Source organism: Bidens hawaiensis, unplaced genomic scaffold, assembly GCF_021521415.1.
Source record: "Bidens hawaiensis isolate Kalapana, Puna unplaced genomic scaffold, B.hawaiensis_p1.1 tig00017971_1, whole genome shotgun sequence".
Classification (NCBI taxonomy): Eukaryota; Viridiplantae; Streptophyta; class Magnoliopsida; order Asterales; family Asteraceae; genus Bidens; species Bidens hawaiensis.
In genome coordinates this window covers 317,632-330,874 of record NW_027492713.1, presented here as the reverse complement: position 1 = coordinate 330,874, position 13,243 = coordinate 317,632, and the positions used below count along the sequence as shown (strand labels likewise).

The 13,243-nt window shown below is 44.1% G+C and overlaps 1 protein-coding gene across 1 annotated transcript; it reads right to left on the bottom strand.

The window, feature by feature from the left end:
• Nucleotides 1-743: 743 nt before the first annotated feature.
• LOC143555110 (uncharacterized) lies at nt 744-1,100 on the bottom strand. The gene has a single exon (XM_077044734.1). It carries the CDS (start codon nt 1,098-1,100, stop codon nt 744-746), a length of 357 nt encoding a protein of 118 aa, XP_076900849.1.
• Between the last annotated feature and the right edge of the window lie 12,143 nt (nt 1,101-13,243).

Here is a 13,243-nt window from a genome sequence, read left to right as displayed (position 1 = left end):
TTTTCAACTACCTCCACATGAAAGTAGATCAATCAAAAGCACACAAAGTCACGATAAAACCTTGACATGTGAATCTTGCAAGGGTTATGTAGGTGTTAGCATTTGAACAATTCCATGGAAAGAATGTATGCTTTACTAGTTGTTAGTAGAACTCGACTTATTTAAGTTGGTATGATGTTTATGTAGACGATGATAGACATTCACACAGGACTCTCTTTAACATCTTCATGTCTTCATGGTTGTCTATGTAGACTATGTTAGGTGGTTATGAACACTAGATGATAATTAAGAAGAAAAAAAATGCCTTTAAAGAGACTTCACTTTTCTTTCTTATGAGTGGTTTATCAACATGTCATTAGAAGTCGTAAGCTTAGCCGCATATTATCAACATTTGCTGTATGAATTAACTATGCAGTTGATAAAGTACCCTAACTAGTTTAGGGGATATATATCAACATATTATTAATTTATTTACTAACAAAATTTAAAATGACTCCACATAGTTGATATAAGTTGCTTGGCCTAATAAAATATCTTAGGGGATATTGAATCAACTTTTTTTTTTGAAAGGCTCGTATAAAAAGAAAACAAAGGGAACCTTCTAGCTAGAAGCTAGAAGCTCCGAACAAACAAGAAGAAAGAAAATACAAACCAGAACCAAAACAGAAAAAGAAAAATAAAACTTGAAACAAAAAACTACAACGGGAAATTTTCAAAGTTGAATTGACACCATTTGTCCCACTCTAAGCTGACCCGGTTGCTCCTATTTTTACCCAAAGATAGGAAACCAACTTTATGTTGCTTAACAGTTTATTAACCGTACACTCTTTAAAGTCATGAATCTTCGCATTCCTTGCTTTCCAGATGAGCCAAAACGTGACCGCGAGAATGGCCCATATTTTTTGTTCTAACTCCTTAGGGACCTTAAGTTGTTTTAGAAGTTCTAGAACTTGTTGAATCGAGCCCGAATTTCCCGCGTACGATAACTTCACCCATGACACAATAACCGAAAGAATGTTTCTAGCGTAGCAGCAGTTTACCAAGAGGTGTTCTACGGTTTCTGGAAAGGAACCACAAAGTCCACAATTCACCTCTTCCATTGTTAAGCCTCGGCTACTCAAAGCAATTCTAGTAGGAATGCGATCTAGAAGACCCTCCAAATGAAACAGTTAACTTTGCTAGGAATCCAATTATTCCAACTTTGAATTAACTTTGAATCAACTAACTTGAGTTTTTCTTTGCATTATGTAATATGTATAACTCTTTCACGGGCTTTAGTTTAAGTCTAAAACTTGATCTCTTATAAGCCCTTTTGGTTATCGGATATGGGCTTTAGTTTTACTCTACAACTTGATCTCTTATCAGCCCTTTGGTTATCAAATATGACACTTTATCTTTGAGTTCAAAAGGTTAGTAAAGATAAGTTATAATTGAGCTTTGTTGCCTTAACCATTATTATTTCAATGACATCCATTATTATTTCAATGTTACAACGATGAGTTTTATAATGATCTGTTGTAAGAATGCTAAGAAAAACAATTTAACGAAAAGTTTTATACTATTTTGTATTTTTTATTTTATAATACAACAAAATATATATAGGACATGGAAGATTAATAATAGACAATATAAAGAAAAAAATAACGGATAATACCAGATATTATGCAAGTTTATTTGTAATAATCGAAAGGTTGGTATTTGGGGAATGGGAAATTTTAACGGTAAATGCTAAATTGACTACATGTAGCCATGTGGGTTTTGGGACATTTGGATGGTAGAGCAATTTATTAACATGTGACAAAACACTTAAGTTATATATGTTGTTTCATTTACATGGATTCTAGTAACCCATTACTTATGAAATTTCATAGAATTCATGAGATTTATGTTTATTAATAAAATTAATGGTTTGAAGTCCCATTAAAGCCTTTAAATAAAATATTATAGAATCCTCTCATTACTTATAAATATTTCAAATGCTATTGAATAATAGATATGTTTCTCATTAAAAGAAACCTTAACTTGATTATCTTCATTTCGTCCCGTGTATGTGTTCTCATAGAAATCTTTATATACATGTGTTTTTACTTCATTATGCTCGATTTTAACGGGGAAGGAATGAAACTTGAAAGGCTTATCGTGATGCTCGATTTTGGTGTATGCTCATTCTTAAACAACTAATATTGATTTTTGAAAGGTTTATTCCTCTAGTACTCATGTCATTTAACAATAAAGATTGAATTTTACTGATTTAATTAAAGCTTTCTAAAAAGAAAACATCAATTTTGATATTGAATTCAAAGGGCATGCTTAATTTTAACTATATATGAGCTTTTTATAATCAATTTATACTATTCAAACATCTTACATTATAATTTCATCAAGACGTATTCAAAAGAACACGTATCATTTTGAATTATCTTCTTAATAATATGTAACCCTTTTTTATTGTTACCAAGAATTCATTATAAGAATACAATATTCCTGAAAAAGAAAACATTAATAAAGAGAACCAAGAAGTGGCAGGAAAACATTAGGAAGCCTAGGTTATGTTGGAAGAATTAAAAACAAAGGCAAATAATAAAATTAAAAAATAAAAAAAGCAGGCAAAGCATGAATCAGGGGCCGGGGTTCTCACGTTCTTCTATTCTCAATGAACCTCCACTCCAAACATCAATACTTATATTATATTTATTATTACATGGATATTGAACAATTTATTACTTTTTATTAACATTTATTATTCTCAATTTGACCACATATTTATATTTTACAAAACAATATCAATCAAACTATTAAAATGAAAACCTTATAATACACACATGAAGAAACACTAACCGGACCCCGGACAGATTACTGGTAACCTGGGGGTTAGATAGATGTTTCCCACGAGGGGTTAGACCCTGAGAAGATGGTTCTTCTGATAACCTGCAAAACAGACACCGTGAGCTTGTCACTGAGAAGGGGGGGGTTCCTCCTTGTGACCACCCTCCGGCGTGAGAATCAGACTAGATTGCTCTTTAAATATAAAAGTATATTAAGAGATTGCTAGAGCAGATATCAGGTATAATATGATGATATAAGATATGATACGATAAGATAAGATGGTCATACCATTTGGGGTATTTATAGCCGAAGGTAGGTTTCCAAGGAGGTATGGCCGGCTGCAACAGTGTTCCTGTTCCACCAACAGTAGCCTAAGCACGTGCCCTGCTGGTAGTTGGTGGGTAGGTAGCGGCTGATAGCGACCAGGCCTGCTGTATACTATTCCTTTTCCACCAACTGCCGGCTACGCATGTGGTATGACAAGAGTTGGTGAGTAGGCAGCGGCTAATAGTGACATACAGTGTAGAAGTATGCTGCTCGCCATACTGTTGTCCATAAGCTGTCGTATCTTTAGTCAGATCTTTTTCCCATACCTCGTCAGGTACAGTACAGAAGATCCTCCCGTATCGTACGGACTGGCTTATTTGGGCGGGAGTATTCCCCCTCCCGCCCTTGTGCGGGATTGTTCCCGGCTTCGCTCATTCCTTCAGGTGACACTGAATGATTGAGAGCTAAGTGCCTTGTGCGTGTAGCCTTGCTGCGCGGGTGGCCTTCCCTAATGGCTTGTATCCGAGGCTGCGGGGACAGGCGGAGTCCTTCACCATTGGGAGGCATTTCCTGCGGGACCAGCTTGCGTACTGCGCGTAAGGACGTCACGTCTCTGAGCATGGTTGGTCCTGCGGATCCAGTTGGTTTCTGCGCAGACATCCCTGTTTAAGGTGAGTCTTGCGGGTCCAACTGGGCTCTGCTGGGACCTACCTCTTCAAGCCCCCCCAGTCCAATGTTCTTCTCATGCGTGTTTAATAAAGTGAGGTGAACTTTTGGACTTAAGCGAAGGGTTTTGAAAAGGGTTTTTTAAGGTTTTCCATGGGGATTCTTCCCGCGGAAGTCCTTGTCACTTGCAGAAATTCCCGAGTTTCCTACTTGGTCTTTGGGTATGATGCGGGTAGGTCTGTAACCTCCTCGCAAGTCAGGAGCGTTGAGTCCCACTTGTGTGGATTCTCCATGAGGTTTTGGTAGTTTTGAACATAGTGATCAATTATGTTAAAACCACCAATTCCATCCTGGAGCTTCAAACAACGTAGTTTTCGACGTTCCCGCTATGCGGGGATGTTATTTCCGTTTCCGCAAGCATTGCCCAGAAGATCCTTCTTGGTTTCAATTCCCAGCGGAGCGCTAGGTATGTGAAGGGTTTTGCCTTAACACTGTACCAGCGCTCGTCTTACGGTTACTTTACTTCCAAGGTATTCCTGGCGTCAATTCCCTGCGGGTGCTAGGTATGTGAATTGTTTTGCCTTTACACTGTACCCGCACCCGTCTTATAGTTACTTGGTTGCCGAGGAATAGTTGGCTTCAATTCCCTGCGGGTGCTAGGTATGTGAAGGGTTTTGCCTTTACACTGTACCCGCATCCGTCTTACGGTTACTTGTTCGCCAAAGTTTACTTGGCTTCAATTCCCTGCGGGTGCTAGGTATGTGAAGGGTTTTGCCTTTACACTGTACCCGCATCCGTCTTATGGTTACTTGTTCGCCAAGGTTTACTTGGCTTCAATTCCCTGCGGGTGCTAGGTATGTGAAGGGTTTTGCCTTTACACTGTACCCGCATCCGTCTTACGGTTACTTGTTTGCCAAGGTAAGGGGTATTTTCCCGCTTACTTTTTAATATTTTTAAATTTTGAATTTTGAAATTCGAAAGGTTGGTGGAAAGATAGGAACAGTCCAAACCTCTGAAACGTCGTGCGACGATTTCTTCTGACTGTGTCAGGACGTGCAGGAAGTTATGGTGACGTGACAGTACATGGTCATTCCAGTCGCTTTTTCAGGCGCGTGGGCGCGATTTTTCGGGCGCGTGGCCGCGAAATTACTGGCACACGTCCTTTCAACAGCTGTTTCCAGCTTGCTTTTTGCCACGTGTCATAGTTTCATTGCACCTTCGATTTCTCTCTCCTCCGCATTAAATTCACCGCATTAATTGCGATTACTATATAAAGGGGGAGAGGGTTCTTTGTAATCCACACTTTCACCCTTCTCTTCTTCTTAGCGATTTCCGGCAAATACTCTCCTTTTCAGGCAAGCATTTTCCCGAAATCGTTTTCTTCTCTGCAAGATGTCTTCACGTGATCTCGAGTCTACAGCCGATGACAGGAGTACTGCTGGCGAGTGCCAGTGTGCTCTGCCCGGCGATCAGTACCGGTATGTTGTCAGGAAGTTCATGCTCGATTCTCTCGAGCCTGAGTTTCCTGAACCCCATCAGACCGTGTACGATGCCCCCAGAGGCAAGATTGGGGTTTATGCTGCATTTTTTGTCTATGGGAATCTTAGATTCCCATTGACAAAGTTTGTTTACCGTGTCCTTGAGAGGCACGGTGTTCATTTGACCGAGCTGCACCCCATGGCGATCGCCAAGATTCGCCACTTTGAGTGGGTGTGCCGGATTTTGGGCATCGAGCCCCATGTTGACCGCCTGATGACCTTCTACACTTGGAGGTGCATCCAGGGGTGGTATACCCTGACAACCCGTATCAAGGGTTTGAAGATTTGCGCGACAGAGCGCAGTCTTCGCGCGTGGAAGCGGGAGTTCTTCTACATTTCTGCCCGCGCCATCCCCATTGCCATGAAGTTTAAAAATGGCCAAGCAATTCTGAGCCTTCACGCCACCAACTACCAGGAGGCGGAATGGTTTTCGAAGATATCCCGGGTCCAATCTCCAGTTTACCGGTTTGCGGAGTCCGGGATGGTGATGTTGGGGATGAGCCGGGTGTGGAAGGAGGCGTCTCAGGTTCCCATCCTTCTCGAATACGGTTTGAACTCTATTCCTTATGGTATGTCTTGTCTTTCTTGCTGATACGAGTTTGTCTTCTAACTGTTTCTTTTCTTTCAGAGGGGAACGATTTGGAGTCGCTCCTGTACCCGCGGGAAGCTGACGGTCCCGCGCGGATGGGTACTCGTGCTCTAGACGAGGACGAGTTGCCCATCCTGGAATAAACGGCGGATCGGTTTGTGGAGGTCCATCCGCTGGGCCACGAGATCCTGAGCCACCGGCGGCCAGGTAAGGCGTTATTCTATCCTCAACCCCTCAATGCTGTACCTGCTGCTGGAATTCCTGACATCCCGTCTTCTTCTGAGGAATCCGCAGATGGTCCTCCGCTGGTGCGGAAGAAGAAGGCTGCCGGCGGAAAAGGGAAGGAGAAGGTGGCCTCCACAGCCGATCCAGTGCTTCTATCTGACACTGAGTCAGATAGTGAAGAGGTGGCGGGGAACCCCGGTGGTGAGAAGACCACTGCTCCGGAGGCTACGACTGTTACCTCCGGAGAACCAACGACGACGACGGTGACCGGCATCAAGAGACCGGCTCCATCGGGTTCGTCTCCGCCCGTCCGTACGTTCAGGCTCAAGAAAACCCGTAAGTACAAACACTTTGTAGATTTATCATACTTCATAAATTTATTGAAACACTTATCTTCTTGTGCAGGCGTGGATGTTGGCGCATTCCAGGGTGGAGCGCAGAGGAGTACCTCTCCGCCAATGACGGTAGGCTCGGTCAGCCTTCCTGAGGCGTCGACCCAGGCGCCTGCGCCTGCTTCCGCTGGTCCAGTTGCTCACTCCTTTGAGCCGACTGTTCCAGCCGAGATGACGTCACCGCCGGCGGTGAGTGCGATTTTTACAGCATCCTTCACCGAGCCGGCGGTTACTGTTGCTGCTGACTCCGCGGCGGCGACCGTGGCGGACACCATGCCTCCGCCATCTACTGCGGCGGAAACCGTGCCGCCTCTGCCATCGGCCTCGACGGCCGAACCTTCAGGTACGCGCGGGGCTTCTCGCCAATCTTTGTTACCTTCCCATCTGCCTGACCTTTTGGATGGATTTCCCTTAGGTTCAGGTGATGGGTTCGGTGGCTATCGGCCTGTGATCGACCCTACAGGTGCGTAGGGTTCTTTTGGCCTTTATACATTTTTTATCATCTTTTCCTAACTGCTTTGTTTCTTTTGCAGTGTCGGATTCCAATGAAGTGTATGTTCCAAGATGGAACATTCGCCGAGGAACAACCCTTCGCACACCTGTGGAGTGCGTGGACTGGGCTCGCCACGCTGCTTCCCATGGTGCGCTGGGGGAAGCCATGGTTAGCTACCAGGAGGGTAGGCTAACCAATGAGCTTCGGGTTCTCCTGGCCCGGATGCAGCCACGCGTCGAGCTGCTTTGTCGTGAAAACGACAAGTTAAAAGCAGCTCGCGCTAAAGAAGTATCTCAGGCGCGTGCTCTCCGGGAGAACCAAAAACTAACCGCAGTGGCTGTGGAGAAGGAGAAGGCCTTCAAGGCCCTCGAGGTTGAGGTTTAAGCGCGACTCGAGGCCCGCTCCAAGGCTGCCCAAGCTGTTAACGAACAGCTTCGGCTGGCTAAGGAGACTGCGAGGAACGCAACCGAGAGGGCCACCAAGGCTGAAGCCGTTGCTGAGCCTTTACGCGTGGAGAATGAGGAGCTCAAGGCCAAATTAGAGGCTCTCCAACGTGCTCATGATGCCTTGGCAATGGAAGATGCCAAGAAACTCGAGGAGATCTTGGACCAGAGGGGTGTGCTTGACCATACCGAGCGGAAGCTTAAGGGCGTCGAAGAGGCTGCCGCAAAGGAAGTGTTACTTGCCAAACTTAGTAAAAGCGAAGCCGAACGCGCCTGCACCCAAGCTCAAGCCGCCCTTCAAGAAGCTCTGGTTGCCAAGGAATGGCTTCTTCGAGAAGCGTTGTCTCAGGTATGTTTCTTTATCTTTACGCTTTTCTTTGCGAATAGAAAAGGTTTTGACACTTGTATATATATATTTTTTTTCTTTGTAGGTTGTGCATCGGGTCTTTTCAGAGACTTCTTATGATGATGCTATGAGCGCAGCCCTCAACGCTTCTCATGAGGATGGGGAAAAGGCCGGCTTCCTGCTTGGTCTAGGGTTCGTTGAGAAAGGCATCCCGCCTTCCAACTTCCCTTTGTTCGATGTGGATACCGAAGCTATTTATGACCAGGCAGTAAACCAATACGCCGCCTTCCCGCATCCAGTGGTGGAGAAGGTGAACCAAGTAGCTGCTGCTGATGATGGGTTAGCTATCCTTAAAGCTTTCCTCGAACCGCCCCGTTCTTCTGATGGAGCGGGTCCAAGTGGAAGCGGCCCTGAAGCTTGATCCTGAAGATCCCTTCCCATTGCTAGGATAGTCTTGTACAGATGTATTTATTTTTTCTTTTCGTAGGCGGGTAGTTACCCGGCCATTCTTGTAATAATTCGTTTGTGAAATATAAATCTTTTTGCGTATAAGATTGTTATTTCCTTCTTTGGGTTTCTTGCTTTATAAACTTATGACTTGCATACTTAGTTTAAATTAGCAATTTTCCAAGTGTTTAGAATAAGTTAACCTGTTGAACGTGGTTGATAATGGGTTAAAGTTTTGCTTCCTCTTTCGTGATTGTGCGGGTAGAACCGTCACTTGCACTTAGTAGGATGGCTAAACTTTAACCTTCATCTGACCTGCGTGTAGGTTTCCCTCATCTCTTGAGGATAAGTTAACCTTTGAACGTGGTTGATAATAGGTGTGAAGTTTTGCTTCCTCTTTCGTGATTGTGCGGGTAGAACCGTCACTTGCACTTAGTAGGATGGCAAAACTTTACCCATATCTGACCTGCGTGTAGGTTTTCCTCATCCTTCGAGGATAAGTTAACCTTTGAACGTGGTTGATAATAGGTGTGAAGTTTTGCTTCCTCTTTCGTGATTGTGCGGGTAGAACCGTCACTTGCACTTAGTAGGATGGCAAAACTTTACCCATATCTGACCTGCGTGTAGGTTTTCCTCATCCTTTGAGGATAAGTTAACCTTTGAACGTGGTTGATAATAGGTGTGAAGTTTTGCTTCCTCTTTCGTGATTGTGCGTGTAGAACCGTCACTTGCACTTAGTAGGATGGCAAAACTTTACCCTTATCTGACCTGCGTGTAGGTTTTCCTCATCCTTTTAAGAATTTTGTTTTAAACCGTTCGACGCGCGGTTGTCAATAGGTTAGTGTTCAGTTTCCTTTCATGATTCATGCGGATAGACCGGCACTTTCATTTAATAGGATAATTGAACTATTCCCCTTCAACTGACCTGCGTGAAGGTTTGTCACGTTATTGGGTTTGTGCGGGTAGGACCGCCTTCCCACGCAACGACTTCACGTAATGTGAATGCCGTCACCAGTGTTGCATAGTTTAACCGTTCGACGCGCGGTTGTTGATAGGTTATTGTTCAGTTTCCTCATTATGATTCGTGCGGATAGACCGGCACTTTCATTTTTGGGTGCTGAACTTTTCCCCTTCAACTGACCTGCGTGAAGGTTTTGTCCTTTTTGGGTTTATGCGGTCTTTTGCCGTCTTCCCCATGCCACGATTCTTCACGTAATTATGCGGTGAAAGCCGGCGTATTAGTGTTCAGAAAAGTATAAATGTAAAATCATCAGCTTCGATGTTCTAAAGAGAATCATTTCCATTAGAAGTGGCTCTTGGCATTTTCTTTACAAATTGGAATTGATTTACATGCAAACTGTGTAAATGAGCTTCCTTCCATGTTGTTGGGATGGGAGTGCCATCGAGCCGATACGCACCTGGTTCGGGATCTCGTTCTTTACGCAGCATGTAGTCTCGGCATTGAAGCTGGAATTTTTATTCGTGTTTTCCCCAGCTGGGGTTCTACACGCACCCGCCTGCTCAGCCTTTATTGCGCCACGAGGTGCGCGAGCGTCCCATCTCTGACAAATGCTTCGACCATGTCTTTTACGTCTATGCATTCTTCAGTGTTGTGGCCTTTTGTCTTGTGAAAGTCACAGTATTTGCTTCGATCAGCATCGTGACGATGTCGGATTATTGGAGGCTTTGGCCACGGGAGCTCTTCAGTGGCGAATATCTCAGTGACGCTTTTGGTGAGTGGCGTCCATCTGGAGTTCCGGTGCGGCTGTACATTATCCCTTCTGCCCAATCGATGTTGCAAGCCGGATGAGGTGTCAAAGTTTACCCTTGACTGCCAAATGCCTAGCTTCCGCTTTTTATTTAGTCGGGCGGTGAGGACGTTGTCTTCTCTCGTCTTCTGAGTGTAGAGGTTTGTGCTCTGTGGGAGATCTCTACCCAGTTGCTTCTCCGTTTCCGCATAGCGTTTTGCTGCTGTCATGATGGCATCCCATGTGGATGGCATGCCATCTTTACCCGTTAGGGTGCGGATGAGCTCTGGGTCATGCGCGCCCTGGATGAAGGCAGCGCGAACAAGATCTTCGCTGATATTGCCCAAACTTAGCTTCTTTGAGTTGAAACGAGTGATGAAGTTTGGCAGAGATTCATCTTCTTCTCGTATGCATTTGAGGATTGTCCATTGCTCCTCGGTATACTTCCGTTGCTGGCTGAAGTGTTGGCTAAACTTCTGCTGGAAGTCTGCCCAGTCGTAGATGTGGTTGACCGGTAGACGATCAAACCAAGCTCTAGCAGCCCCAACAAGCGTCATTTGGAACATGTAACACCACGTGGGTTCCGTCCAATTGCTGACGGTTGCCCCCGCTATGAACCTGTTCAAGTGATCGTCTGGATCAGATATACCGTCATATGTGCCTATGTTAGGCATTTGTTTGGCACTCTTTGGGGCGATTGCTTCCGCAATGTCCCTTGCAAATTTGGACGTTCCCGCATTTGCAACGTTTGGTCTGAACGTTTTGGAGAAGTCTCGTGGACTTCCACCTGTGCTTTTTGGTTTGAAGGCTTGTCCAAAATGCCTTTTCGGTTGGGATTCCATTTCCTTACGCTTCCCTTTTGCCCTATGGCGAGGGTTTGCGTCGGAGTCGGATTCCTCCGAGTCATCCTCCCAGTATTCGAATTCGTCGGCCTGTTGTACGGAACGCAAGCGTTTGTCCAACTCAGCCTGGAATTCCTTTTGTCGTGCCTCCGCCCATGCCTTAACTTCATCGAGAGTTTGGCGGGGGAGTCTTCGTTTCTCAAACTGGGTATCAGTGGATCCCAGTAGGCGATCATTTACTGCACTTGGCCCAGCTTGAGTAACTGGGGTAGTGTTCGTAAAATTTACTTCACTTGCCCCGGCTTGGGTAACCGGGGTAGTGTTTGTAAAAACTGTGTTGCCGGTATTCCCCCCAGTAGCTGGGGTTGTGGTTACCGGAATTTCTCTAACCATCTTAGAAGTTTGAAAAAACTGGAGAAAAATAAAGTTCTAGCTTTATGCACGGATGGCGCCAATGAAGAAACACTAACCGGACCCCGGACAGATTACTGGTAACCTAGGGGTTAGATAGATGTTTCCCACGAGGGGTTAGACCCTGAGAAGATGGTTCTTCTGATAACCTGCAAAACAGACACCGTGAGCTTGTCACTGAGAAGGGGGGGTTCCTCCTTGTGACCACCCTCCGGCGTGAGAATCAGACTAGATTGCTCTTTAAATATAAAAGTATATTAAGAGATTGCTAGAGCAGATATCAGGTATAATATGATGATATAAGATATGATACGATAAGATAAGATGGTCATACCATTTGGGGTATTTATAGCCGAAGGTAGGTTTCCAAGGAGGTATGGCCGGCTGCAACAGTGTTCCTGTTCCACCAACAGTAGCCTACGCACGTGCCCTGCTGGTAGTTGGTGGGTAGGTAGCGGCTGATAGCGACCAGGCCTGCTGTATACTATTTCTTTTCCACCAACTGCCGGCTACGCACGTGGTATGACAAGAGTTGGTGAGTAGGCAGCGGCTAATAGTGACATACAGTGTAGGAGCATGCTGCTCGCCATACTGTTGTCCATAAGCTGTCGTATCTTTAGTCAGATCTTTTTCCCATACCTCGTCAGGTACAGTACAGAAGATCCTCCCGTATCGTACGGACTGGCTTATTTGGGCGGGAGTATTCCCCCTCCCGCCCTTGTGCGGGATTGTTCCCGGCTTCGCTCATTCCTTCAGGTGACACTGAATGATTGAGAGCTAAGTGCCTTGTGCGTGTAGCCTTGCTGCGCGGGTGGCCTTCCCTAATGGCTTGTATCCGAGGCTGCGGGGACAGGCGGAGTCCTTCACCATTGGGAGGCATTTCCTGCGGGACCAGCTTGCGTACTGCGCGTAAGGACGTCACGTCTCTGAGCATGGTTGGTCCTGCGGATCCAGTTGGTTTCTGCGCAGACATCCCTGTTTAAGGTGAGTCTTGCGGGTCCAACTGGGCTCTGCTGGGACCTACCTCTTCAACACACTTCACGCACGGTCATTTACATTGTGTGAGTGTGTATTTTCATGTAGACGTTAATATATGATGAGTCAAAAATGAGTCCAGTGCCTACCGTCGGGATTAGGGGAGGATCCAGGTGGTTCGTAAACCCTTCAGTCACCGGATTCTATATTCGTCAGAATACACACCTGAGAAGTTCCGGCAATGAATCTGAAATTTGAAAAGTTGAAGACGAAAGCTGACGTATGAAGACTTTAGTAGATAGTAGTTAGTTCTTTATTATATTTAATTATATGTCTTTGATTGTTATTTATGAGGTATATATATTTTATTGTTATTTATTAGTAACTTTCTTTTAAACTTATTCTAATTTAATAAGTTGGCACCTAACAATAACATTTCTCGTCGGTTAAGTAATTAAATATTGTGTAATAACTTAATTTTAGTTGTTTATATAGTTTCATGTTTATTATAAGTTATTTGGATCATAAACTCATTATTACTTAAATTTAAATTTTTTTTAAATGATACATACCTAAAAAAACATGTTATTTGTGCTCCAGTTAAAATGTTTCGTTAAAAATATATAAGGATTTCAAGAATACAAAACAACTCAAACGAATATGTTTTTATAGGAATACATAACAGAAAAATTTACAAGGATTTCAAGATATGATGACCTAATCGATACATTGATTATAATTACCAATCGATACATTGATTGCTAAATAAGGTAATTGATGTATACAAAACAAATGTAAAAAATATATGTTGACCCTCTCATTCTAATATTCTAGTTCCGTCGGTTACCACTCGTTACTGAACAAATCGAAGAGCAAACGTAATATTGTTTTGGCCAGTAAGATGCCTCTAAACTTAAAAAGATGTTGAATATGACTTTGTTTGAGTTAAATGTCTTAATTATATATAATATAATATGAATTTTAACTTTAAAATGGCGGTGTATAAAGAACAATTTACTTCTCATGCGCCTCGAA

Coding starts and splice junctions, on each gene's coding strand:
- LOC143555110 (XM_077044734.1), bottom strand. CDS start 1,100: ATGGAAGAGGTGAATTGTGGACTTTGTGGTTCCTTTCCAGAAACCGTA.